Genomic DNA, 27357 nt, shown 5'->3' with positions numbered 1-27357 from the left:
TATACTTGGTATCATTTTTAGATATCCCAACTGAAATTCGAGACAAGGGTTTTCTTTGATGCCACTGCAATTTACAGTGACTTCGATCGATTTCGAGATAAATCATCTTCACTCTTTTGTTTCTCACACCAAAACCCTTTGTCATCGATTGAATTGAGAATTGAGATCTTTTTTGCTGAAAATTAGACACCCATTAGGTGTTCGATGAAATGCCTAAACATCCAAAAAATTAATAACGTATCTTTTACTAGTATGCATCCAAATAGTGTTCTCATTCTTAGTCAAGAATCCATTTCACATTATCAGAATGGGAATGCACATTATCAAAATGGATATGCATACCAAACACAACATTAGTCTTTATCTCTTACCAATAACGAATACAAATCACATCATCTTCTCACTGCAAAGTTTCCAACTTTCAACTTTCAACTTTCAATTTCAACTTCAACTTCAACTTCAACTTCAACGTCAACTCTTTGAGTTCCATGAAGGCAAAAGTTCTACTGTCTCTGCCTCTATCTCCCTCTCCCTCTCCCTCTCCCTCTCCCTCTTCCTCTTCCTCTCTCTCTTCCTACTCCTACTTCCTACTCCCTCTCTATGATCTCTGAACGTGAACCAAATTAAATACATTACAATTTTAATTTGCAAAACATTTTTCAAAATCAACACTATAAACCAAATGTAAACTAATTGTAACCGGATAACAAAAATCGATTAGAAATCAGTCAAATTAGAACCGACTGAAAATGATTCTAATTTCAACTTATTCTTACCTGGTGCAATTTAGTTTCAATTTGTCAAATTGTAAACCAAACTATAACTAGACCGGATAACCAAAACCACACTGTTTAACACCCCTAATCGATATGATATCATTAAGGATCCATCTTATTTCACTAGTATGAGATCAAAAAACCATTTTTTAAATAAAAACCATTACATGACCTTATTGGCTGATTACTGATCATTTCGACCCAGTATCATATTGGATAAGGCTTATATCGATTATCTGAGATTTAAAAAAAAAATTCAGTTTAAAATCATCTTTTTTTTATTTTTTATTTTTTATTTTTTTGGGTAAGGAGCAAAGTTATCCAATTTTTATGTATGGTAGTTATTTACGCAAATGATTATGCCTTTTGATCGTTGGATGGAGATGAGGGGCAGAAATGTAATAACACATCCCCCTCTTTCACCTTCAATGGTTGAAAGTACAACCATATAGTACATGGTATCATACATAAAACCTTTTGCCTTATCAACAATGGTAACAATTGATCCCATTTCAATTCAGTTCAAGATTCAGCATGTGGAAATCAAAACCGAATATGAGCCTATTTTGCAAACTAGAACCCAACTGATTTGGTTCAATTTCATATTCGATTCATTATTTGGTTTGAGCCCTATTTTAGATGTTTGAACCAACTTCTTACATTTTCACCAACAAAAACTAACCCTTAATTTGTTTTTGTTTTTCCTTTTCGGTACCCTTTATTTTTTTAAGATCATAATCCATTAATTTTTTTTCAAATAAATAGAAATTATTATCCACATTTATAAAAATATATATATAACTTATTCGGTTAAAAAAATGTAATTCGGTTTGGTTTGACGGTTTCAATCATGAAACTGAATTGAACCAAGAATCAAACCGTGTGCTTTTTACACTCGATGACTTTAAATGCTTTGTAGAGTTGCAGATCAAAATGATAGCAATGCACGGTATCGCGTGGGGAACTGGAGAATTGCACAGATAGCCGTAATGGCTGCTCTACGATTCCCGAAGAAGACTCTTCAACTTTCGTCCCTTCCATTCTCTCCTCTTCGCTACTCCCATATAAGCTTCATAACCAACTCTCCGCTTCGATCTGTTGTTTTCCATATTTACCAAAAATGGCGATTGAAGTTCCTCTCACAGAGGAGAGAGAGGAGAAGATGGTATCTTCAAGCGGCGGTAAGAATCCAACGCTCAGAATTGGAAAATTCCTCAGACCATGTGCGGATTCTCTTGGAAAAGCAGCGCCATTGCCTCATGTTCCTCTGTTATCTGAAACCATTTCTCAAAATCTTACAAAATGGCCTTCAGAGGTTCTGTTTAAGGGTTGTAGACCCTCACAACAAAAGTGGAAGCAATGGGTCGATCGTTTGGCGAAGAAGCATGAACCCACATGGAAGAAAGTCGGAATTTACAATGCAATCATGAGTTCTACCTATAGAATCCAAATAGATCGGGAATTAGTTCTTGGGCTTTCAGAATTTTGGTGTTCAGAGACTAATACCTTTGTATTTCCATGGGGAGAAGCCACGGTGACATTGGAGGATATGTTGATTCTTGGTGGATTTTCTGTTCTAGGAAAACCTGTCACTACTCCTCTCATAGAAGAGCCTCTGAAGAAGATAAAGGAGAAATTGATTGCAGAGCACAAACATCTCAATCTAAGCAGAGATAAGAAGGCAAGTCATTCGGCTTGGATAAACAGATTCATGGGTAGCGAGGCCGAGAGGACGACCGAGCTAGAACATGTGGCTCTTCTAGCCTTGTGGTTGTCAAGATATTGTTTCTCTTCAAGTCCAGAACAAGTAATAGGGAAGCATGTCTTCTCTGTTGCTGTTCACTTATCTCAGGGGACTCGGCTTGCTCTTGCACCTGCGGTTCTTGCTAGTCTTTACAGGGACCTTCGGTTCATATATGAGCAGGTATACATAGCTAACTCTGCTTCTTTTACTGTCTGGTCTCCATTTCAGTTATTACAGTTGTGGATTTGGGAACGATTTCCTCTTCTGAGACCCAATGATTCTCCTAATCCACTGCTCCAAGGGGAGCCCAGGGTGGGTCGATGGCACAAATGTAGCTCAAAGGTTAGATTCAAATTAAAGCTTCCACATGTGAGGTCTATTCTGAAACAAATTGATAATTTCAAATGGCGACCATACGTATCTGATGTTAACAACTGGCAATTCCCTTCCTTTTACAAAGAGAGGGAAGAGCTACTAAAGGGTGGATGTCTCATCGAAGAGAATGAACTACAGTCCTTTGTTCATTGCATAAGGTGTTGTGAGCTTGTTGGGTTCGATTACATGGAACCGTATCAACCGCATCGGGTGGCGAGACAGTTTGGGTTTGATCAAGATCTTCCTGGACATTTTCCCCGAGTCAATTCGGAATGGAAAACTGTTTGGAACAGCTATGATCGTCATGTGAAGAACTCAAGGTTATATATTCGGAGCCGTTTCATCGAGGCAGAATGGACAGAGAGATATCTCAACTGGTGGAAGAAATCCATGATTGTTCGCAGTGAGGAAATTAAAGAGGTTTTGGAGAAAAGAGAGAGGTCGAAGCAGAATTTCGAGGTAAACCGACAAGCTGAAGCTTCTAAAATGAGAAACCAGGAACAGAGCAATTGTGACTGCTGGGGTGATCACTCTCCAGGGTTTGCTGCCAAGAACACTACTTTCAGCAGAGGAAAGCATTGTGAGGCAGAGAGAGACTCCAATTGGAAGAAGATATTGAAGAAATCTAAGTTGAACCCACAAGTTGAAGCTTCGAAAATGAGAGACGAGGAACAGAGCAATCGTGACGGATGGGGTGATCATCCTCCAGGATTTGCTCCCAAAAAAACTACTTTCAGCACAGGAAAGCATTGTGACGCAGAGAGAGACTCCGATTGGAAGAAGATATTGAAGAAATCTAAGTTGAACCCACAAGTTGAAGCTTCGAAAATGAGAGACGAGGAACAGAGCAATCTTGACAGATGGAGTGATCATCCTCCGGGATTTGCTCCCAAAAAAACTACTTTCAGCACAGGAAAGCATTGTGACACAGAGAGAGACTCCGATTGGAAGAAGATATTGAAGAAATCTAAGTTGAACCCACAAGTTGAAGCTTCGAAAATGAGAGACGAGGAACAGAGCAATCTTGACAGATGGGGTGATCATCCTCCGGGATTTGCTCCCAAAAAAACTACTTTCAGCACAGGAAAGCATTGTGACGCAGAGAGAGACTCCGATTGGAAGAAGATATTGAAGAAATCTAAGTTGAACCCACAAGTTGAAGCTTCGAAAATGAGAGACGAGGAACAGAGCAATCTTGACAGATGGGGTGATCATCCTCCGGGATTTGCTCCCAAGAAAACTACATTCAGCACAGGAAAGCATTGTGAGACTGAGAGATCCTCCAAGTGGATAAAGCAATCGAAGTTTTTCCAGGGAAACCCAAAAGCTGAAGCTTCGAAAAGGAGGAATGAAGAGCAGAGCAATGGCAACTGCTGGGGCGATCATCCGCTGGGATTTGCTCTCAAGAAAACCACTTTCAGCACAAGGAAGTATTGTGATATTGAGGAGTCGCAGGACGACGAAGATCATGAGCCGTTTCTCCCGTTTCTGCACTATGGAAAAGGAGTCCCAAAAACCTCATACTGGTAGGAGGAAGACAACCCAAACAAGTGGGTTCTGTCACTCCAAAGCATTGGTGAATGTTGTTGAAGTCGAAGCAGAGAGTGAAGAAAAAGAAATAGAGGAGCCTATACCGATGGGGAGAAAGTGAAAGAACGAAGGATCCTGATTACAATTGAGGACAACCAATTGATACTTGTTTATGCTTATTTTGTTCTGCTGTTTGTCATTAATATCTCAAAGCACACGCTAACCTCGTTCGCTCATTTTTTCTTAATTGTTAAAGTTTTTCTTTCTATATTAGATAAACTGTATTTCAGGGTTTTGTCCTGTATGATTTAGAGGTCTCTCAACCATTCTTTTCATCTACCCAAAGAATGTTGTAGGATTGTCTTAATCCGTATTTTTATATTTTTCATTTTCCTTAATACATATAAATTATCTATCGAAAAAAAAAATCTTTTTTTTTTATTTTAACATCCACTTTTAATTGTCATCCTTTTAGATCTGTCACTTCACATTGATCATTCATTTGGGGACTTAGATTGAGATAAGATCCATTGCTCATATGATCACCTAGTCATTCGAGTTAGTATCCAACACCTATCATTCCTTCTATTATTACAAGGATAAAAAAAGGTATATTTGAAAACAAAAAGGATAACTTTTAGATGCTGACTCGTACGGGCAACTAATCCATTTTCCTTAGATCCAAGGTCTTACTTTACATTCACAGAGGTTAAATGCTGGCATCTAAATATCGAAAAAAATAAAAATCCAAAGTACTTGTATATGTTTATAGCCCGTTTATACCTAATTAGTCAATTAAGTCGTTTAAAGCCCGATTTTAACTTGATTAAGTCAATAATTTTTTTTATTATGAATCAATGACGGATCGAATAGAAACATGCCCGTGCCTTACCTATACGGCTCAATTAGCTAAAAGGATGAAACTAGTGTGGAACATTAAAATGGTACAGATAGATTAAGCCCAACCAATTGACACCCCAACATGCAACCAAACCGATAAAGACTCGGTTCAATTCAATCCAGGCTGAGCCAGTCGGTTTAGTAGTGAGGTAACTACTCAAGTTGAAATTCCAATGGATCAGGAACTAGTTCTTGGGCTCTCAGAATTTTGGTGTTCAGAGACTAATACCTTCGTATTTCCATGGGGGGAGGCTACGGTTACATTGGAAGACACGTTGATTCTTGGTGGGTTCTCTGTTCTTGGAGAACCTGTAACTACTCCTGTCACAGAAGAACCTATGAAGATGATAGAGGAGGATTTGATTGCAGAGCACAAGCATTTCAACCAAAGCAGAGCTAAGAAGGCAGATTATTTGGCTTGGATCAACCGATTTATGGGTAGCAAAGCCGAGGGAGAGACTGAGCTAGAGCATGTGGCTTTTCTAGCCTTGTGGTTGTCCACATACTCTGTTCCTTCTCACCCTGAATCAGTGATAGGTGAAAAGCTTTTAGAGATGATGAACAGTTCTCTCACCCAGCATGAGGAACCCTATTATCAGAGATTATATATATATGCTCAAGTACAGTTAGATTACAACCATGAAGAGACTGATAATTACACATACTGCCACTAACAATTATGTAATTCCCTTTACAGTGAACCTATGATGTAATGGATCACCCGATGGATGCTCCGATGGGTGCTCCAATGAGATAAAACCGGGCTGAAAGTCTCAAAGAAATCAATCCCCTCCCGTTGGGTAAATCCCTTAGCGACTAACCGAGCTTTAAGCCTCTCCAATGAGCCATCAGCACACAGTTTAGTTTTAAAAATCCATTTACAAGTAACAATATTCATTGAGGGTGTGCGAGGTACCAAGGTCCAAGTCTGATTATGGGCTAAAGCCTCCATCTCATCAACCATGGCAGCATACCAACCAGGGTGTTTAAGGGCAGCTTTAACAGAGGTTGGTTCAGTAGGCAAAGAAGAGACCAGCAATGCATATTTGGGGTTTGGTTTTCGAATGCCAGCCTTACTACGGGTAGTCATAGGATGAACAAGTGGAAGGAAAGTACTAGCAGCCAAAGGAATAGAAGATGAGGTCACTTGGGTAGCCGAGACAGGGACTGGTGAGGAATTTTGTGGTGCAGAGGACTCAACTGTATGATCCAACACTTGTGGAGAATCAGGTTCATTTTCCACAAGACTGTGTGGTACAACAGCATCCCCAGACAAAGGTTGGGATAAAGGGTGATGAAAATAAGCATCAGTAGTAGGCACTATAGGAACAATACCTGAACCAGAAGAAACAAGAGGCGAGGGAAACGCATCAGCTGAAGAGAACCAAGGAGCAATACCTTCTACCGAAGTAGGTTGTACTAAATGCGGAATAGAAGGTGATGGAGAGGGCTGCAACCATCTCTCAAAGGTACTGCAATCTTGTTGAACAAAGCCAACTGAGGAGGCCCCAATCTGGGAAGAATCTTGCTGAAATGGGAACACCCTCTCATCAAAAACAACATGTCTTGAGATATATACCCGACCTGTAGATTGATGTAAACAACGATACCCTTTGTGTTTATCACTATACCCCAAGAACACACATGGTAGGGATCGCGGAGCAAACTTGTTGGCAGCATAGTCACGCAAGTATGGGTAACATAATGAACCAAACACGCGAAGCATACTGTAATCTGGTTTTCTGCCAAATAGAACAGCAAGAGGGCACTTCATAGCAAGAACTGTAGAGGGTAATCGGTTAATCAAAAAAACTGCAGTTGAGAAGGCTTCCACCCAAAAATGAAAAGGAACACTAGCAGTATACAGCATGGCTAATCCCAGCTCAACAATGTGATGATGCTTCCTCTCAGCGACACTATTCTGCTCTGGTGTACCTGGGCAGGAAAGATGATGAATAATACCACAAACACTAAGATGAGTTGAGAACTTTGTATCAGAAAATTCGCCCCCACCATCTGACTGAAACACTTTAATCTTAGTGTTTAATTGACGTTCGACCATAGATTGGAAGTAAAGAAAGGTCTGAAAAAAATCTGATTTACGCTTCAGTGGATAGAACCATGTGTGACGAGAAAAATCATCAACAAAGATAGCATAGTATTGAAAATGATGAACACTTTGAACTGGAGCTTTCCCCCACAAATCACAATGAATCCGTTCAAGAGGAGAAGTACAAGGAGTAAAAGAACTGATAAAGGGGAGCTTGGTGCTCTTACTAAGCTGACAACTAGAGCACAAGTGTTTAGAATTCTTAGAAACAACAATCAAATCATTATTCTTGAGAAATTTGGTAATCTTCCCTTGGGGATGTCCAAGTCTTTGGTGCCACACATCTTCTGTAGCACATCTGAACCTGGAGGAGAAGTATGCCCTTATTTGGGGATCTTCAAATTGAGTAGATATAACATATAAACCTCCTTGCTTACTCCCCGATGCCAAAATCTTCTGTGTTTGAAGGTCCTTAATGACAAAACCATTGTGATCAAACTCAAAGGTGCAGGGAAAATCATTTGTAAGTTGAGATACTGATAATAAATTCCTTTTAATAGAAGGAACCAATAGAACATTCTTCAGGGGTAGGGAAACATCCCCATTCACAATACTACATTCACCAACATGAGTAATAGGTAGTTGAGCCCCATTACCCACCATCACTGTGTCTGATCCTTTGTAAGGTGTTAAAGAATGTAGCATACCTGGTGTATCAGTGATATGAGTTGTTGCCCCTGTATCAGGGAACCAAGCAGAGTCTTGAGAATTATTCACTTGCAGAGCAGCCAAAGCTTGTGGTATCTCGGTAGATTGATAGCTGTTATCAAATCGTCCCCAGCATTTTAGAGCTCCATGACCAAATTTATTACAGATCTGACATCTAATCTGAGACCGAGACTCATTTCCTCTAAATCCTTGTTGTTGTTGATGTGTTTGATCCCTTGCAGTAACTGGTCTATTTTCTTTTCCTTCATTCTGATTCGACCTGGTGTTTTGAACGAAGCCTCTGCCCTGGGAAGAGAAATAATTCCTTCTTCCACGCTGAAACGAACTTGATCCACGCCCCCTATTGTTTCTATTGTCTTGATTGAAGTTCTTTTCTCCAAGAAATGCAAGATGAGGATTTAAAATGTCTGAGGAGTAGCCTCGATTGCGCAGCTCATGACTTTGGAGAAGAGGTATCAAGTCAGCATAGCAAGGTACAGGTGGTTTCAGCATCGTAGTAGCAAAATTTTCATAAGCAGATCCAAGATTAGTTAGAAGCAAGAAGACTTTGCGCTGATCCGGAACAGGTTTTCCAATTGAGTTGAGTTGATCGCAGAGTTTCTTGAAATCGATCAGGTATGAAGATAAAGATATGGAATCTTTTTTTTTCAAGAAATGCAATCTTGATAGCAGTTCGAACTCGCGAGCTTCCGATGCTTGTGAAAAGGCATTAGACAAGGTATTCCAGAGCTCTGAGGCTGATCGAGCTCCTACAGCAAGTCCTAGAACTCCCTCTGATAGAGTTCCAGTGATCCAAGCTTTGATGAGTCGATCTGTCCGAATCCAAGACGCATAGTCTGGATTCACAATCTTTGTTCCTTCTGCACTTTCAATCTCTTGATCAGGTGATGAACATTTGCCATTTACAAAACCGATCAGATCTTGGCTCTCAATCAGCGACAACATCTGAGTTTCCCATAGAAGAAAGTTGTCTTGTGTGAGCTTGATCGTTACAAAATTCCCTACATTCAAGGAACTCGGATATGGAACCATGAACGACGAGCTTGAATTTGCTGCCGCCATCATCGCTTTCTTCTTCGTTCGTGAGAAGTCGCCTCTTCTAGGGCTCTGATACCATGAAAAGCTTTTAGAGATGATGAACAGTTCTCTCACCCAGCGTGAGGAACCCTATTATCAGAGATTATATATATATGCTCAAGTACAGTTAGATTACAACCATGAAGAGACTGATAATTACACATACTGCCACTAACAATTATGTAATTCCCTTTACAGTGAACCTATGATGTAATGGATCACCCGATGGATGCTCCGATGGGTGCTCCAATGAGACCTCTTGTCTAACAATAGGGAAACATGTCTTCTCTGTTGCCATTCATTTATCTATGGGGATTCGAATGGCGCTTGCACCTGCAGTTCTTGCCGGTCTTTACAAGGACCTTAGGTTTATATATGAGCTGGTATATGTAGCTAAGTCTGCTTCTTTTAGTGTTTGCTCTTCCTTTCAGTTGTTACATATGTGGGCTTGGGAACGATTCCCTCTTCTCAGACCCAATGACTCTCCTTATCCCCTGCACCCTGGAGAGCCCAGGGTGGGTCGATGGCAAAAATGTTACTCTAAGTCTAGATTCAAATTGAAGCTTCCACTTGTAAGGTCTATTCTGAGACAGAGAGAGAATTTCGAATGGCGGCCTTATGTCTCTGGTGTTAACAACTGGAGATGCCCTTCCTTCTACAAGGAGAGGGAAGAATTACTAAACTATGGATGTCTGCTGTTAGATGAGGAACTGCAATCTTTTGTACGATGTTTAAGAAGCTGTGAACTGGTTGGTTTTGATAATGTGGAACAGACGAACAGTATTTACCTCAAAGGGTGGCGAGACAGTTTGGGATCGATCAAGATCTCCCAGGACATTTTTCCAGAGTCAATTCGAACTGGAAAAATGCTTGGAGTAGCTATGATCGCAATGTGAGGGACCCGAGGCTGTACATTAGATGCCGATTCATAGAGGCAGATTGCACCGAGAGATACTTTGAGTGGTGGAACCAATCAATGTTAGTCCGCAGAGAGGTCTTGGAGAAAGGAGAGATGAAGAATTTCAAGGAAAACCTACAAGCTGAAACTGCAAAAATGAGAAACAGAGAAGTCTTGGAGAAAGGAGAGATGAAGAAGAATTTCAAGGAAAACCTACAAGCTGAAACTTCCAAAATGAGAAACAAGGAGCAGCACAATCGCAACAGCAGGGTTGATCACCTGCTAGGATCTGCTCCCGAGAAAGCCACTTTTAGCAAGAGGAAGCGAAGTGAAACCAAGAGATTCACAGAATGGAGGACGCAGAACATGTTTGGTCACAGAGAAGCATCTAAAAGGAGGACTGAGGTGCAGAACAATCCCAACAGCTGGGGTGATCGTCCGCCAGGATTTCCTTCCAAGAAAGCCAATTTCAGCACGAGGAAGCACTGTGATCTTGATGAGGATAATGAAGATTGTAAGCCGAGTGTGGCACTAAGGAAAAGAAGAAGAGGATCGGCCTTACCTAATACCGCTAGGAGGAGGAGGACTGCCCGGACAAATAGGTTCTGGCCCTCCAAAGCATTGGTGCCGGTTGAAATGGATGCAAAAAGCAATGATGAAGAAGAAGAAGAAGAAGAAACAGACGACCTTATGCCCATGTGGAATGATGTTGAGCCACTGAGGACAATTAATTAAGATGAATCTCCGAAGGGTGCCAGCTTGTTTTGCTTATTCTGTGCCACTGTTTGTAATTATTCCAGCTTGTTTTTGCTTATTTTGTTCTACTGTTTGTAATTAGTCCTGCTTATTTTGTGCTACTGTTTGTCATCAGTCCCTTAAGCATATGGTTACCAGACTCTGGCAAACTAACCATCAAAAAATTAAGGTTACTAGAAGGCAATTCTACAGAAACCAGTAAGAGTATGATGACCAAAAGTTTGTGTTGTTCAGGATGTGGCCAGGGATATGAATGCTGATTGCAGTTCTTATTTCCATTCGCACAGAATTTGTGTCAATTCATTGCCTTAAAATCTGCTTGAAATTTATTTTCTATATGAAATATGCTTACATTTTTTTTGTTTCTTTTCCTGACTGTGAAGTGGCAGTGGAGGGAGGATAGCCGGACTACTTTTTAGGTAGGGCAATGGAATGGTGTTGTACCAATATTCAATTTCTGTAGCAAGATGAATAGGTATAATAGATACTTCCTTGAGTGAAAGACTTTCCCTGAGACAATTACGCCATTCAAGTTTCATGGTCCTTTGTTGCAAGAAGAAAGACAAATAGAATCATTTATTTGAAGTTTGAACCATGAAATACTGAAAATGAGAAATTGATCAAGTGAGACCATTCAATGATTTCTTGAATCTATGAAAGGTCTGAACTGCATTGATTTATTCCAATAGAGTTATTGCTTGATGAATTATACCCTGTAACTTTTAAGACGTGATTATATTTTTATTTTGGAATTGCATTCAAAAGTTTGCTTGGTAATGCTTCATTCAGTTTCATTTTCTGAAAATAGCTGGTTAGGTTGATTGTCACTTTTTGCAGGTTGTGCAATATCATTCCCTTGTAATAGATGCTGAATTGTACTCTGTAGCTTATAAGATGTGAATATGGTTTTTACTTTGGAATTGCATTCTAAACTTGCTTGGTAATGCTTCATTCAGTTTCATTTTTGGAAATAGCTGGTGAGGTTTGTATGCATTTTTAAGCTTTTTCACGTAAACAAGAATCTTCTTGTTAATTAATGTCTTGGAAGTTCTTCTAGCTTAACCTGCCTTGGATCTGAATTTCGCTTTCCAACCATTTTCTTCCTTGTTGCTATTTTATATGCTTCCTCTCTCATTAGGTCCCACCTTTTATTCATCACCTGCTTTTTCATCTCTGTATGGTGTGGATATGTTTGATTGCATTGTGAAAGATGAGGCATACAATAAGATTAAGAAACCATGTTTCTTGTATCATGCTGGCATCCTTTTTTAGGCACATATTATAGTTAATGTCTTAATTCGGGGGGAAAAAAAAAAGTAAATACTTCCTCCGAATCTTACTTTGTTTTTTCGCTAATACTCGGTTAGTGTTTATTGAAGAAACAAGTTCATATCATGCATCTGCCTTGTCAATCTGACTGCAGATCCTCCGAGTCCTTACTATTAAAGTTTATGGATACAGTAGCAAAGGCTTTTCCTCCAGATTGATTTGCAATTTTTTCCTCCATTGTTTCCCTGACTGTACTTTTTATGATCATCCACATTGTTTTAGTCATCAAGAGTAATCGATGGTTTCAATAGAGTGGAGATGTAATGACTTGCCTTGACAGAAGTAAGGGAATTTGATCTTGCTTGTTTGTGTTGGTGGTTGGTTCTTAAATGTGTAAAACTGATGTTCTTCACCCTAAAGATAACCTCCATTTACCTCTTCTGATCTCATTCAATCTTGTGAAAGATGAGGCATACAATAAGATTAAGAAACCATTAAACCATATTCATGCTGGCATCAGTTTTTAGGCACATATTATAGTTCTTTTGACATGGCTTGATAATTCAGGATGAAAGTAAATACTTCCTAAGGATCTTCCTTTGATTTTTCAGTAGTACTGTTAGTGTTTATTGAAGAAACTAGTTCATATTATGCATCAACCCTGTCAATCTGTCTACAGATCTAGGTCCTTAATCTTAAAGTTTATGGATATGGTAACAAAAGCTTTTCCATCAGATTGATTTGCAATTTTCACATTGTTCTAGTCACAGAGAGTATGCGATGGTTTCAATCAAGTGGATATGTAATGACTTGCCTTGACAGATGTAAGGGAATTTGATCTTGCTTCTTGCTTCTTGACTGTTGCTTCTTCTGTTGGTGGCTGGTTCTTTAATTAGTGTAAAACCGAATATGTTCTTCACCCTAAAGATAGGCATTTAGAGAAACTTTAGAAATTGTTCTGTACTTCTCAAGGATCAAGATTGCAATATTTTGCTACTTATATGTGGTCTAATGACACTATGATGTCCAAAATACCTCCAGCAAATTCAGAAAATTTGTTAGACCTCCATTTCTCTTTTCTGATCCTAATAACTCTTGTCAATCCTCTCTCTCCTTCATTCTTGCAAAAAGGCAACTGCAATACTAAACAGGAGAATGGGGAAAATGTTTACCCTGTTTATTCCTTTCCTAGCTGCCTCTGTGTCTGTGTTGGGAAAGGGAGGAGGAAGGATGGGGAAGTTACCCATGAGTTTAACTGTTTTAACTGATACACTCCATGTCATTCTCTGTAACCTACATGTGTTGTCCCAAGATTTTTCTATCAATTTCGGTGAAAGTTGAACGATTCTCATTCAACCATGTTATGATCCGATCTATATGGTTGTGGAATCAGTATAAACCTGCAAGACTAGTCAGGCCAAAGGCCTAGCTACCCATCGTTAAAAAAATAATAATAAATAAATAAATGTCTCTGTCTTGCGCACCACACATATACTACCTTTCTACCACCCTTGCTTTCGTTAACTAATACCATTTATCAAAGAATATTATTCACAAATTAAAGCATCAGGGCATGTAGTTATCCCCTTAACATAAGAAAAGATTCTCTGAGATGACACAGTAAAATGAAATCTCCCATGCCCCTCCCACACCAGCATCTTGTCGATCGTCTGATAGGAAGAAAAGGATCCCAACCATTGAATCCTCTTTGCCGCACCCTCTCCATCTCTCTCCAACCGTCCCCTCTGGCTGCATCGCCGCTGGCCGGAACGTCTGTCTCTGCATCTCTCTCCTCATCCAACATCACCACCTCATCGACACTGGCCCCATTCTTACATTCCTCAAATGATGTTGCTGCTCGCAGAGCAAATCAAGAGCTCTGTGCGGATTGATTATCACCAGAGATCAAATCCCTTGCCTGTTTCTGAAGAAAAGAACCAAGCTTTAAGCTTTTAGAGCCCGCTTCAGATGATTCCTCCTTAGTTCCTTCCTGTATTTTTTTACCCTCCAAAGCAGAGTGAGTTCCTATGTTTCTTTGATGTCACTATCAGATCCATTGCTAGGCCTTTATGGTGATGATCGATAGAGGTGTCAATAGCACCATTCAAATGGAGATCAAGACTGGAATTGATTAAGAACCAAACCAATTACCCAAACCTGGACCGATTTACATTTTTACTATTGGCCGGCCGTATTAGGCCTATTTTATATTTTTAAAAGACAGCTACTTTTTTTTTTGCCTGAAAGTAGCTCAAGCTAATCAGCTTAGAGTCTTGAGCATTGCACAAGGACATGTTGTAAGAGTTACTCATTACCTTTTGAATGAAATTGTCATGGGCGTTTTTCTTAACCAGAGTTATTGCAGTAGGATAATGGCTAGGAGGATTTGAAAGGCATCATGACGTTAAGATTTCCAAGCTTTAGTCAAGGTTTAAACCATACCTAAATCCCTGCACGATAGGTCAATATTTTTAAGGAAATTTTTTTTCTATGGGGGAGTGGCCCCTAGCTTCATGAATTGATTACTCTTTTTTTAATTTGAAAACTACAAGTTGAACCACCTTTATTCTTTGCTTTTTTAACTTATCTAGCATATTTTTTTTATGCCTTCTTATACATATGAGGAAAAGATGAGCCCAACCCCATAAAAGAAAAAATATCGAATTTATCTATGCTTTCTCGTGTACTCCCATTGGCCCTTATGTATGTTTAAAAACTACACTCTCTTACCGAAAACATTTCATTTTTTTTTTTTTTTTGTGTGGTTACAACTTACAAATCCTAAAGCTGTGTTTGGTAATCAAGAGAAGAAAAAAAAAATGTAAAAATTATAATATTTTCTTGACTTATGAAATTTCAAAATTCTCCTTGAGGATGACGAAGTTTTCTTTTATTATAATTTAAAAAAAAAATCTTACCTAAGACAACAAAAACAAAAATAAGGGAAATTTTTTTTTATTGATAGCCAAACTTCTCTATTTTTTTTTTTTCATTTCTTTTCTTGCTCTTTGTTTTTTTTGGTAGAATGTTTCTTTCTCCTCTCTTGACTACCAACCATAGCTTAACAGATTTTTATAATAATAAAAGAAAATAAAAATCCTAGCAAAAAAAACAATGAAAATATTTTACAAATTCTATGAGTTTGGCTTTCTTGGGGTAATCAAAAGTTAAGTAAAAATTAAGAAGATTGGGATTATAATAAGTTTTTTTTTTTTATAATAGGTGCAGCAAGAGCGGAATCTGCATGGAGTGGCCAGGTGGGTGAATGGTCATAAAGATGCTTAAGAAGTGGCATTCTCAGTCAAAGAAATTTCCTTTTTTGTTCTAGTCCATGCTATACTCCTCAGTACAGTATAGTACCTTCAAGATCAAGATCTTATCGAGATGCCTGCGAGTGGGTGTGCTCTGGGCTGCGTGAGCAATGTAGCACATTTCCCAGTTCCCATCACCACCACCACTACCCCTTCTCTCCTATCCCCAAGCGGACGATCTCAATAGGCCATTCTTTCCAATTTTTTTTTTTCTCCTTTCTCCAAGCCAAAACCCTAGGCCCCTCTTTACCATTTTTAAATGGCGGAGCTTCCATAGTTCTGTGCTTTTTGACAAGAAAAGGGAGAGGAGGAGAGAGTGAGAGAGTAAAAATGGAATTATCTGTCCTTAGCCCAGTTCCTGAACATACTCAAACTCAATTTGCAGTTCCAGTGGAGGGAGGAAAAGATAATGATCTCGCAATGGTAGTGGTGGAAGAATTAAAAGAGGGATCAAGTTCAAGTTCCATAGTGGTGGAGCGACAAGAGGAACTGGTGTCACCGATTGGGGGAAAACCCACAGTGAGAATAGGTAGATTTCTCAAACCTCGTGTTGATAATGTTAATGAAGCAGCTGGGATTCCTTTAGTTCCTCTTCTTTCTGAAATCATCACTTTCAGACCCTGCAAATGGCCTCCAAAAGTTGTGTTTAAAGGATGGAGATGTCCCCAGACGAAATGGAAGATCTGGGTCGATCGGTTGCTGCCATTGTACGGATCCATGTGGGTGAACGCTGGTATATACAATGCGATCATGGCTTCTACTTACAGAGTCCGAAAAGACCAAGATTTGGTCCTTGCATTAGTGGAGAAATGGTGCCCTCAGACAAGCTCATTCGTCTTCCCATGGGGAGAAGCCACAATAACCCTTGAAGATACCTTCATTCTTGGGGGATTCTCCTTTGTTGGAAAGCCCATTACTGAACCTGTAACGAAGGAGCAAGAGAAGATGGAGAAGAAGATGGTTGAAGAACATGATGGCTTCTACAAACATCAATGGTGGAACCCTTCCAACTCAGAATGGATTACCCATTTCATGAAGACCCAAATCGAACTGGAACATGTAGCTTTCCTCTCCTTGTGGCTGTTAAGGTATGTCTTTCCTACACCTTCTGAGAGGTCTGTGGGGAGCCATGTCTTCCCCATTGCCATCCATTTGGCTCAAGGGACACCCATTGCTCTTGGCCCTGCTGTGCTTGCGAGTCTCTATCGTGATCTTAGGTTTCTTAAAGAACAATGTTTTCATAACCTTCTTGGATCAAACAAGGATGGTCATGAAGATGATTTCCATCCCAGCGTTTGGGGGCCATTCCAACTTTTGCAGCTCTGGGCTTGGGAACGGTTTCCATCTCTGAGACCACAGAAACCCAACTCTCTCCGACCTGGTGAACCCAGAGCAGCTCTGTGGAGCAAACTGACGACGAACATGAGTATTGAGCTTGTGAGGTTGGTTATGAGCTCACCTGAAAATTATCAATGGCGTCCTTATGCTGCCAACTTGACCAACTGGTGTTCCCCTCCCTTCTACATGGAAAGGGAAGAATGGGTTTCCCAAGGTCCAAATGGGGATGTGCAATTGGAGTCCTTTGCCCATTGCTTCTTGGCTTCTGAGCTAGTTGGGATAGACGGTAAAGAACACTATCTTCCACATCGAGTGGCTATGCAATTTGGATTAGATCAAGACATCCCAGGTCATTTTGGCCTTACCAGGGGAAATTGCAGCGAACCCCTAAAATTTGCTATGTTCTTTATCCCATCTCGGCATTTCAAATCAGATGTAACGACGAGATACTCAGAATGGTGGAAGCAATCCATGCTGATTCGTCGAGAAGGAATCAAGGATGCTTTAACCCAAGCTCAAATTCAGGTTAACCCCAGAAAAATAACCAAACGTTCAATGAAAGACAAGGCGAGAGGCAAGAATGGCTGGGCTCTTACTTTGGTTTCTTCTGAGAATCACAAGCGGAGCTTTCAAGATTTTTCGGATGAAAACCAGACACAGAAGTTGAAAAACCTTAAATTAGCCAAACGTTCAATGAAAGAGAAGGCGAGAGGCAACAATGATTGGGCTCTTACATTGGTTTCCTCTGAAAATCACAAGCCGAGCTCCCAAGATTCTACTGATGAAAACGAGTCACAGGAGTTGAAAAACCTTCAACTGGCAAAAGTGAAGGAGGAAGACCCCTTTGGACCAGTTCCGCCTGGATTTTCATCCAAATGTAGAAAGTTAAACTTGGAAGATTCAAGCCACAAAGATGAACATCCAGTCCTGCAAAAGAAGTTCATCAACTTGGAAGATTCAAGCCAGAAAGATGAACATTCAGTCGTGCAAAAGTTTAAACTACTAAAAGACCTCAATGAGTCTGCAATTGGAAGCATTCCAGCTAGTATTACCTCAACTACTGCAACAAACAGAGATTTGGGAGGAAGTGAAGAAGCCCATGAAGATCTCATGGAGAAGAACACAATCGAAGTGAAGGGTAGCCATAAACCGAAGGAAATGAAGACAAATGAACTGGAAGCACGGGTTTGGGAGCTTGAGAGAGAGATTTCTGGGCTTAAAGAGAAATTGCGTTCTAAAGAAGCTGGTGAATCTTCAAATCAGAGCCCATCGCAGTCTGGCTAAATTCATGTTGCGCTTTTTGAATATATGTAAAGTTGAATTTGTACTTGATTCTGCATAGTCAAACTTGATTTAAGTCGTATTGTACAGATGCAACTTGGATTTCAGACTGATGACCCCAGAGTTTCTGGTTTTGAGTGATCATCATCTATTAAAATCTGAACATTATACGTGGATTCCATTTACATACCCATTTGATTTCTTCACATTTAGATGGCTTCCCCCAACCCCCCCACCCACCCAACCCAACCCAACCCAACCCAACCCAACCCAAAGAAAAGATCGAGGTTTGGACCTCAAAACAAATTCCAATTGAAATTCAAGTAGAATCCAGGTTGTGTTTTCGATCTTACTCAGTTCTGGATTTGGATGCTACCACGACTGATGGTTCTCTATGTATTATGTCTAAACAAGCTTAGGATGTACCATAAATATTCAGATCCGTCATGGACACAGTCCCAGTCCTTATTTAAGGATCCTCTGTGTGACCAAAAATACAATTTGCTCCCAGTGAGCAAGACATCATTTTCAAAGTGTAACCAAACGCAACCTACGATTTCTTTTTTTTTTTTTTTTTTTTTTTATGGGGTGTGGGGGTGAAGATATTAATTTGGATGTGGAATTGAATCATTATAAATTGAACCTGTTTGTGCCTTTATTTATATATGAATATGTAATTTTAGGGCCGAAATCTATTGTGGCCGTAATTACTTTTAACGAGCCATCATGTCATAGAGAGAGGCGTGTTTACCTTTTCTTAATGGTTGAGAGAAAAAGTTACTTATTTGAGGATACTCCTGGGACATATCTAAAGGAGACGGTGGGTTCTGCGGCTCAACGGAATTAGATCAAGTGACCATGAACCACGGGGTCTGGGGTTCAAATCCCTCCTTGCCCACAAAATTCCCCTGCAATAAAAATGTTCACCTATAGTAAACTAGGCCAGAAGGGTTGCAATAGATGAGTTTCAGCAAGAGTAGACCTGTAACAAAGGTAGGCAGGTGGCTCGCCTGAGAATTATGTTTAGAACAATTTGTTAGTAGACCTTGGTCCACAACAATATGCCAGCCAAGCGAAAGCAACTCATACTTACGTTCTATAGTTTCCTTCTTTCTTCTGCACCTCATCAGCGCCTGTATGAAGAATAGGTTGAGAATCATTGCCTACAGTGGCCTTCCGGAATCATTTAAGAGTTTGGATCACTTCGGCGGAAAGAATTCATGTTATAATGAGAATTGAAAGGTTCTTAACAGATTGTCAAGAACTTTTTGACATCAAAATTTTTACAAGATACAGAAGTTGATTTCAGTTTTATAAGTTGACTACTGTGAGTCAGATTATAGCCGGCCAATTCCGCTCCTAACTTCCTCATTTTGTGAGGTTCCAAGTTATACCCCCCTTGAGCATGGCTTTCTTCCACCAGTCCAATCACGACCAACAGAAAGATTATAAACCACCATGTAGTCCTTGGGCTTGCAGCTTGCTTTGAGAAGCTCCCACACTTCTTTCTTTCCCTCTGGTAAGTGTTTCAGTTAGCAACAGCACAAATTCCAAAACCCAAAATACCCAAAACTATGGTTCCTTGAACTCAAGAGTAGCATCCAACTGCAGTGGTTTCTTTGGCAAGGTCAGCAGTAGACTGAATTTCATATTACTGCGATTTGCTCAAGGAGGATCCTCTACCAGCTAATACTGACCCAGTTCGCATGTGTTGTACTCCATATGCCACTGTTGATGCTACTGTTGTCGAAGCTACCAACCAACTGTTCAACATTTAATGATCACGGTGGTTATTTTTTTTCTTGAGGTTTCATCACCTTGAACATGATAAAGAGTGTACTAAGATGAATGCGGAGCTGGAATTACCTCAAATACTCGATGTGTGATTGAGTTGCCTCGGTGCCAAATTCCGGTTGAAGAAGAGCAGCAGCTACCAAGGCCAATTGGAAAACTGTATTTACCTGTCAAAGAATACACTCTGATGAGAAACTATGCACTTATTGCTCGCTGACTCCCATAGTTATTAGCTGAGTCAACTCAAACCAAAGGTTGCTGTGCCTAGTCAACAGGAAATTTTCCACGTCACGGAATAAGGGTAGCCACAAGACAAGTTGAGCTGGTGTAGCCCGCTCCATAGGTATGCCCATGACTATCCCATTTATAATCAATCAGGTTTGGGTGACCCACCTAAAAGTACAATATAAATAAATAATAAACTTTAATTCTAAGGCCAAAAAGTGGTGGAATGGCCATGGTGCCAGACTTGGCATAATGACCCACCCAATTTAAGCCAGGGGGAGTTGACAGGAATTTTCAACAGGAGAGAAAGATAGGGTAAATCATGAATTAGCCACATGTAAAATTTGGTGGTCAAACTCATTTGTACTGCCCTCTTGTATTGGATTTTCCTCATTTTTTAGCACTTCTCTTTGACATTTTAATCATTTTTTTACCTTATTTTTTCTCCCTGCATAAAAATCGGTTCGGGAAAGGAAAATAGGAGACTGCTGGCCTACAAATTTGGATGCCATGTGGCAGTTATAAAGTGAGCATTGTACCAAGCTGTTGCAATACCACTTAACTCTAATTATTCTTATCTTATTGTTATAACACTATGTTATCAGGCAATTGAGCAAGTTCAAACTGGAGCTGAAGGGCAACACTAGGTCAATTAGTAAGAAGCTGACACCTGAGCCTAGCCATATAATAATTGGGGTAGCAGCAAATGCAATAGCATCCCATTTATCAATTGAGCTATGCCCAAGCAGGTTAGGTAGGCTGACCTGAGAATTGCAACCAGTTTCAGGGAATGGACTAATAAGATTCTGCACTAGTTCATCCCAACTAAGCTTTCCATCAAATAGCCTGACATATTAAAGATACAAATGGTAAACCCTAAAGCTTTTTTCGACCATAATTACAAGAACATTTTCTCCTTCTGACTTATGGTTCTCTTCATAATCATTTCATCCTCTTATTTCATTCTCTTGCCCTATTCAAGTTTTGAATGGTTGGAGCATTATTGCCAGGCAATAGGCCTTGGTAAGATTCATTTACTTTATTTAACTTCTATAATTCCTCTTACATTTTTCTAATCGTAGAGCTTTTACTCATTTTTTACTTCTTTATGAAGTCGTTTTTTATGCCCCCTTTTTCCGTACTTTAAAAGTGAACAACTATTGGTATACTCAGAATATATGTCACATACTCAGAATCTTCTTTTCTTTTATTTCTTCTATCAATCTATTCGATGGGCATTCCACATGCCAAAAAGGGAGAAAGAAATTTTTTAACTTTCCAACAGAGGCAGATTTGAATCCCCCCTGCAGAGTTGCAGGCTCATCGTGTGAAACTTAAACTCTGATTTGTCCAGTTACCCTTTCTACTTTTCTTTGGGGAGGGGATTGTCTCACCATCTTGGTTGATGACCTTTATATTTTCCCATGTAGGTAAAAATATACGACAACAATTGTGATGTTAACCTTAGTTATAGAATTTGTTTTGACCTGGCCAAAAAAGATTAACAATTCATTTTGCCAGCCAAAACACAGCATTTTACTCCTTGAAATTATTAGTTTCAAGGCTTTGCTGTTTTCGCCTGCCTTGGCCTGTTTTGGTTGGTTTTGACCATTTTGCTTTAATCCGGTGATCACGATCAAAGTATATAATCACCGTGGATCAGGAATTTTTAGAGCTTGAAATCAAATCTCAGCAATATAGAGTTAGTGATTAAAGAAAAAACCTTTGAAATTTTCCCACAATCCATTCTCATCTGGATAAAGGAAAAAAGAGTGGTGTCTGGAATACAAAGGCTGCCAAAGGATCTGATTTTTTTTGAGATCTCGATGATGATGAGAAGATCTGGGTGAAGAAAATGGGAGAACTAGAAGCTTAAGGGAGCGGAGAGGATATCATTGCAGAAGGGGTCTTAGATTGTAGTTGCATATGTGAGGTGAAAAGTGAGAAAGGTAAAGCAAGCAAAAACAGTGGCAATAATGTATGCATCGGTGAAGCTTGCTCTGTTTTCCAAAATAATAGCGAAGTTCAGCAGGAAGACGTGAACAACTTGACAGTGATTATTCATAGGTTTGCTAGGATGCTTTCTCCTGCTCCCTCTCAAGCCCTTTGTTTCTAGTTCTTTCTCATCTCCTCAATGTGGTTGGTGTGATAAAACATCAACAACCAGAACCTGTGAAGAAGAAGAAGAATACAAGAACATGGACAAGAGAACCGAGAGAGAGAGAGGGAGAGGGTAAACATGATAGGAAAGGAGTGGAATACCTCTATCATGGATACCCTCTCCCTTATATTAATCAAGAATCAATTCTTAGTAGGAAACCTACAGAAACCTACTAAGAATCTAATTACAACCAAAGACTAACTATAGTAAATAACAATGACTAGATTAGACTATGACTCAGCTTCTCCCACTCTTGACATAACATTAACTCTCCCCCTCACGGTACAATATTCAACAATTGGCATGTTGATGTAGATAAGTCACTTGGGCTTATTTTATTGCAAATAAGCCTTGGGTTGTGTTATATATGTGTTGGGTCTTTGATCCCATGGGTTTTCTTTGAAATGGGACAGTTTAATGGGCCTAAAATATAGGTAGAAGGTAGAAAAACGGGATTTAATTCATTGGTTTAGTTAGTTGCTATTTAATTCAATAAAGGCCCATTAGGCCATTGGTCGGTTGTAAAGTCCTATATGAACTATTAGTTAGTTAGTCCTACTCCATGTTGGAGTCATAAAGTCAAATCCTAGTCCTATATTGAATTCCTAGTTGTAATAGGAATATCTAGTCTTATTGGGAAACTAGCTCCTAGTTGTAGTAGGAGTGTTTAGTCATATTGGGAAACTAGCTCCTAATAGTAGTTTGATTGCCATTCTGCCCTCTATAAATAGAGGAGTCTATGTACTCATAAGGACAAATTTGAATAAAGAAAATTACAGTTATTATGTTAAAACAATTGAGATAGTTGTGGGTGAGAAGCTCTGGCCGAGACAGCCACTCCTCCCCCACTTTCCCTTGTTTTTTCTTTGTTTAATCTTTCTATTTTCATTCTTAATTGCTGTTGTTTATGTTTACTGTTGCTGTGAGTATTAAAGAAGTTCAGAGAGTTCCTGTTCTTAAAGCCAATCGACCCTCATTGCAGCCCAAGTCTGAGATATAGTCTGCAGATCCTTTTGGGGACTGGTTCTACACTTTTAGAAGATCAATCGATCCTCACTTGAAGACCATTTGAAGTCGACCAGCTGTTGTTCTGAAGAATCTTGAAGTTTTCTCTCTCCTAGGTCAGAAAATCAAGAAAGCTTGTAATTTCACAACCAGTAGTCAGAATCCTCTCAACTTTGGGGGTTTTTGCACCCTCCCTAGTGACTATCTAGGCCCAAGAGTGCAACTCAATCGGACTCTTACAGACCTAGCCGCATCTCTCTCTCTCCAGCTTTATAGCAGGTCTTTCTCTCTCTTATTGGGTTGGGTTTTGGGCTGGTTTTACTTCAATATGGGTATTGTATCCTTGGGGGTTTATTTGATGGTCTTATTTCTTTGTTTCCTGCTCTTATTTGTATTTTTTGGGGTTATAAACTGCCGGGGCAGTTTCTTGTAATCTATTCTTGCATTACATGTCATGAGCTCTCCTAGAGAAACTAATTAAGGTTGTGTTTTTGTATGCACTCTTGGAATGCCTTATGAATTAGGGTGGGAATCGCCACTACGCCAGTGCGGGGATAATGTAGAGGTTAGTTTAACTAAGAACTACTCTACAAGAGGATCGATACACTGACGTCCAGCAGTTAAATCACCTCTTCAAACAGTCTTCAACAGATCAATATATTTCATTATAGAGCACTCACAGGAATTGATTGGAAATAAAAGAAAATAGAAGATAGGTAGAAGGATAAATTTAAATTGAGCCTCTAACCCTCTCCCAGGCCTCTCACCACTCAAGGAATCTCTCCCCTCACTGCATCTCACAGCATTCATGGCTATCAAACCAGAATTTTCTCTTTCTCTAAATTGTTGGATGTATTTCAGCCTTAGCTTATAATAATCGGTTATAGCAATCGCCCTTAAATAGAAACTAACTTAAAGCTACTAAATCCCCCACACAAGGACTAGATAAGAACTACAACTAAGATCTCTATGCTGGGTCCCACAAGGCCTGAAAAGAATCCTTCCAAATAACTCTGAAGGCCATTCTTAGACTGGAATCACACTTGGTCAATGCGTGATTTTGGGCAGAATAAGGCTGGACAATTGACTTAAGTAGATGGCCAAGATAGCTAGCTGTGAACAAACTTTGAAGCTCCTAATAAGGACTTGATCTATATCAGGGGACCACCCAGGGAAGACACACAGGCATCCAACCACAGGAGCAGGGTGGTCTTTTCGCCACCCCCTGTGTCTGGGCATAGAGGCACGCAACCAGGTAGATCTTTTTCCCTTTTAATTATAATTATCAAAAATTTCATCAAAGACCTAAATGTTGGATATTCTTATTTTTCCATCAAACCAAAACAACCACAGAAACAAAATTAAAAACTAAGGTGTTAACACCTTATATCAGGCCTTTTAGTGGTTAATCTTTTTGGGTGATCATTAGACCTAGACTTGTCTTTCTGTTTGATTCTCCTTCTCTTTACTGTTTCTAAAAATCAAATCAGAGGACAACTCAACCTCAGAGTCCACAAAACCCTGCTATGGCCAAGCCAAAGCCACAAACATGCAATACACAGAATGAACAACAAATGTACTCTCAAAATTTACATTCTGTGCTGAATGGTGATGTTCTAATGAGAGAAAGGCTAGAGGAAAGGAAACTTACCTTGCTGACTAAGAGGGGTTCTACTTTCTCTCGATGGGTCCCATCAAGGTTGATGAAATCAGACCAACTTCTCCACTAATACAAGAAAAAGAAAAGGAATAGATACATCAGAAAAGCCTCAAAATTTCAGCAAAAATAGGTCCTTACATGACCAATTAAAAGGGGGAAATGAAGGGGAAAAAAGGCAATTCCATCCTAATTAAGACTAGTCTACCTCCCAACCCAAGTTACTAGCTCTTTTATAAACTGCACCACTGATGAGTCCGACATCTCGAAATACAACAAGTCCCACAAGTGCAGCTTCAAAACAAAAGAAAAATAAGCCAGATTTGGTTTCAATTACCCAACATAGGGGAGAGATAAATGAATAAACCAATATACTTACGGTGGAGAAGATCCATCTTCACCATGGCTAAAGCAACACATCCAATAAGAACCTGCATATGTAGGACACAAAATTTTAAGCCAAAATGAGATATTGGTGATATTCAAAAGAAAGAGCCATGAAACCTGTTGCTACATAGAAGGGTCAATGCCACCTACTTGAAAAAAGGAGTTTAGAATGTTACCTTGTCAGCAAGGGGATCAAGATATGATCCAACCACTGAATTAATACCCATCTTCCTAGCCACATAGCCATCTAGCTACAAAAAAGATAAGAAACGTCAAAATCTAATGTAAAATATGCTTTATTGATCAAAGAACCATGGGAGGGGGGATCTGTCATGTATACTTGTGTCAAGAACAAATGAGGAGTCTATACCCAGTCAGTTGCTCCAGATACCGCCAACCCCACAAATGCACAAAGATACCACTCATTTATGATCAGCCTGCATCACAAACTAGTTAATAAGATTTCCATTACGAGAGGAGAAATTCAACATCAAGTAAAATTGCTTATTATGTTATTTCTTTGTGTAGAGACAATATCTAATTTTGAGAACTTCGACAGCCTGGGTATTGTTCATAGAACAGCATAATTTTATAAATATACATCAGCATTTATTTATTCCTTTTCCTTGATAGTTATATATTAATATCTTTAGTAAATTTTCATAACGCAACTGATGCATATAGACATACAATATACTGCATACATGATCATCTATTAATTTAGCCAAGATCACCATATTACCATACTAGTAGTAAGATTTTTTTAGTTAAAAAAGATTACAACTTGTCCGTTTATGCTACGATTACAGTTGCCTTAAACTGCAAATCAAAGTGTTTTCTGAACCATGATTGCTGCTATATCTTGCACGTTGCTCAGCAGGAAAGAACCCATGATTCGGCAGAAAAAATTGGTATGCAAAGATATCCATCTATCTATAATATATATATATATATATATATATAAGGAATGCAAAGATCAATCTTAAACGGAAAGCAAAATTCATAAAGAATGATAAGATACTCACTCTGAGGATGAAACTAAAACTTAGTAAAGTGTCATAAAGTAAATATGATTGGTGAAACTTATATTGGTAGGTAAGTAGCAAATAATAAACGCCAGGAGTTTTAATAAATTCCCATTTCTCTTTATTTGCACCATTTGATCATGCTTTGTGACAAATATCAAAACAATATAGAAAACATTACAATAATCACCCTCTAATGGTTTCATTACTTTCAAGCGTAAGTTTACAAGCCCAGTAAAGCTTTTATCTATTTCAGGACACTCAGAAGGATATGAGCTTGTATGTTGTAAGGAATAATCCAAGATTCTTCTATAGGAACATACAAATTGAAAAAAAGTGCGCACGGGGGCGGGGAGGAGGCGGGGAGGGAGAGAAAGAGATCATACCATCCAAGCAAGGGACCAGAAACTAATCGACTCAATGAAATCAAATTCGGCAAATTAACAAAATTCTCAGCAGAGCTGCCACTAACACCACCGATGTCATGTCCCTTGAACAATAACTTCTGATCAATCTCATTCACCAATCCTGGGAGGGATGCAGTCGAACCAAACCCTAGTTTAATAGGAAAACTCCTCCTTCCAAGCAAATTCCAAGAATCCGCTTTTGACAAAACGATTTTTCCATGAAGAAACAAGGGAGTGGCAGACTGTAAAAGCTTCCATGGTGGAGAAGACAGAAACAGGGGTCCTGGACACGGAATCCATTTGTAGAAAGGTGAGAGAAACCTCGAGTGGGATGATGAAGTGAGACGAAAGGCAAAGGAAGATGGATGCGGCGAAACAGGAAACGCTGGGGAGGAAGGAAAGCAAGAGAAGATCGACGAGAGAGGAGATGGAGAAGGAAATGGAGTAGCAGAGGCGCAGAAGCTCAGGAAAGACCGAGATTCTTTGTGTCTGATAAGGGTTTTCAGTGACCTGAAGAGCGCCATTAACGCAGCATTTTCTCGGAGCTGTAACAGTTAGAAGGAAATCAAGAACATCGCATTAGGTTTTGCGGGGGGTTTAGACGTCACTGTAAGAGAAATTGCAGAGAGCAGACAACGATGTAGCATCGACACGTCCGTTGA

General features: G+C 39.5%; 3 protein-coding genes and 1 pseudogene across 3 annotated transcripts; 3 read left to right on the top strand and 1 right to left on the bottom strand.

The window, feature by feature from the left end:
- Nucleotides 1-1754: 1754 nt before the first annotated feature.
- Nucleotides 1755-4654, top strand: LOC122074424. The gene has a single exon (XM_042639258.1). The coding sequence runs from the start codon at nt 1897-1899 to the stop codon at nt 4423-4425; it is 2529 nt and encodes an 842-aa protein (XP_042495192.1). The 5' UTR covers nt 1755-1896; the 3' UTR covers nt 4426-4654.
- Nucleotides 4655-5495: 841 nt separating this feature from the next.
- On the top strand, nt 5496-11134 carry LOC122084805 (annotated as a pseudogene).
- Nucleotides 11135-15357: 4223 nt separating this feature from the next.
- Nucleotides 15358-18175, top strand: LOC122080968. The gene has a single exon (XM_042648247.1). It carries the CDS (start codon nt 15746-15748, stop codon nt 18035-18037), a length of 2292 nt encoding a protein of 763 aa, XP_042504181.1. The 5' UTR covers nt 15358-15745; the 3' UTR covers nt 18038-18175.
- Nucleotides 18176-19237: 1062 nt separating this feature from the next.
- Nucleotides 19238-27357, bottom strand: LOC122076120 (CDP-diacylglycerol--glycerol-3-phosphate 3-phosphatidyltransferase 1, chloroplastic). The gene is made up of 8 exons (XM_042641450.1): nt 26675-27357; nt 25634-25700; nt 25440-25514; nt 25256-25307; nt 25085-25170; nt 24871-24945; nt 19901-19995; nt 19238-19797 (listed from the first exon to the last, which is right to left on the bottom strand). The coding sequence occupies exons 1-8, from the start codon at nt 27217-27219 to the stop codon at nt 19686-19688; spliced, it is 1107 nt and encodes a 368-aa protein (XP_042497384.1). The 5' UTR covers nt 27220-27357; the 3' UTR covers nt 19238-19685.

The sequence above is a fragment of the Macadamia integrifolia genome, chromosome 1 (assembly GCF_013358625.1).
Source record: "Macadamia integrifolia cultivar HAES 741 chromosome 1, SCU_Mint_v3, whole genome shotgun sequence".
In the NCBI taxonomy this organism is placed as follows: Eukaryota; Viridiplantae; Streptophyta; class Magnoliopsida; order Proteales; family Proteaceae; genus Macadamia; species Macadamia integrifolia.
This window is presented reverse-complemented; position numbering and strand designations above follow the sequence as displayed.

Coding starts and splice junctions, on each gene's coding strand:
- LOC122074424 (XM_042639258.1), top strand. CDS start 1,897: ATGGCGATTGAAGTTCCTCTCACAGAGGAGAGAGAGGAGAAGATGGTA.
- LOC122080968 (XM_042648247.1), top strand. CDS start 15,746: ATGGAATTATCTGTCCTTAGCCCAGTTCCTGAACATACTCAAACTCAA.
- LOC122076120 (XM_042641450.1), bottom strand. CDS start 27,219: ATGGCGCTCTTCAGGTCACTGAAAACCCTTATCAGACACAAAGAATCT. Junction 25,515..25,633: donor TATCTGGAGCAACTGACTGG/GTATAGACTCCT, acceptor TCTTTTTTGTAG/CTAGATGGCTATGTGGCTAG. Junction 19,996..24,870: donor AACCCCTCTTAGTCAGCAAG/GTAAGTTTCCTT, acceptor ATTCTTTGACAG/GTAAATACAGTTTTCCAATT.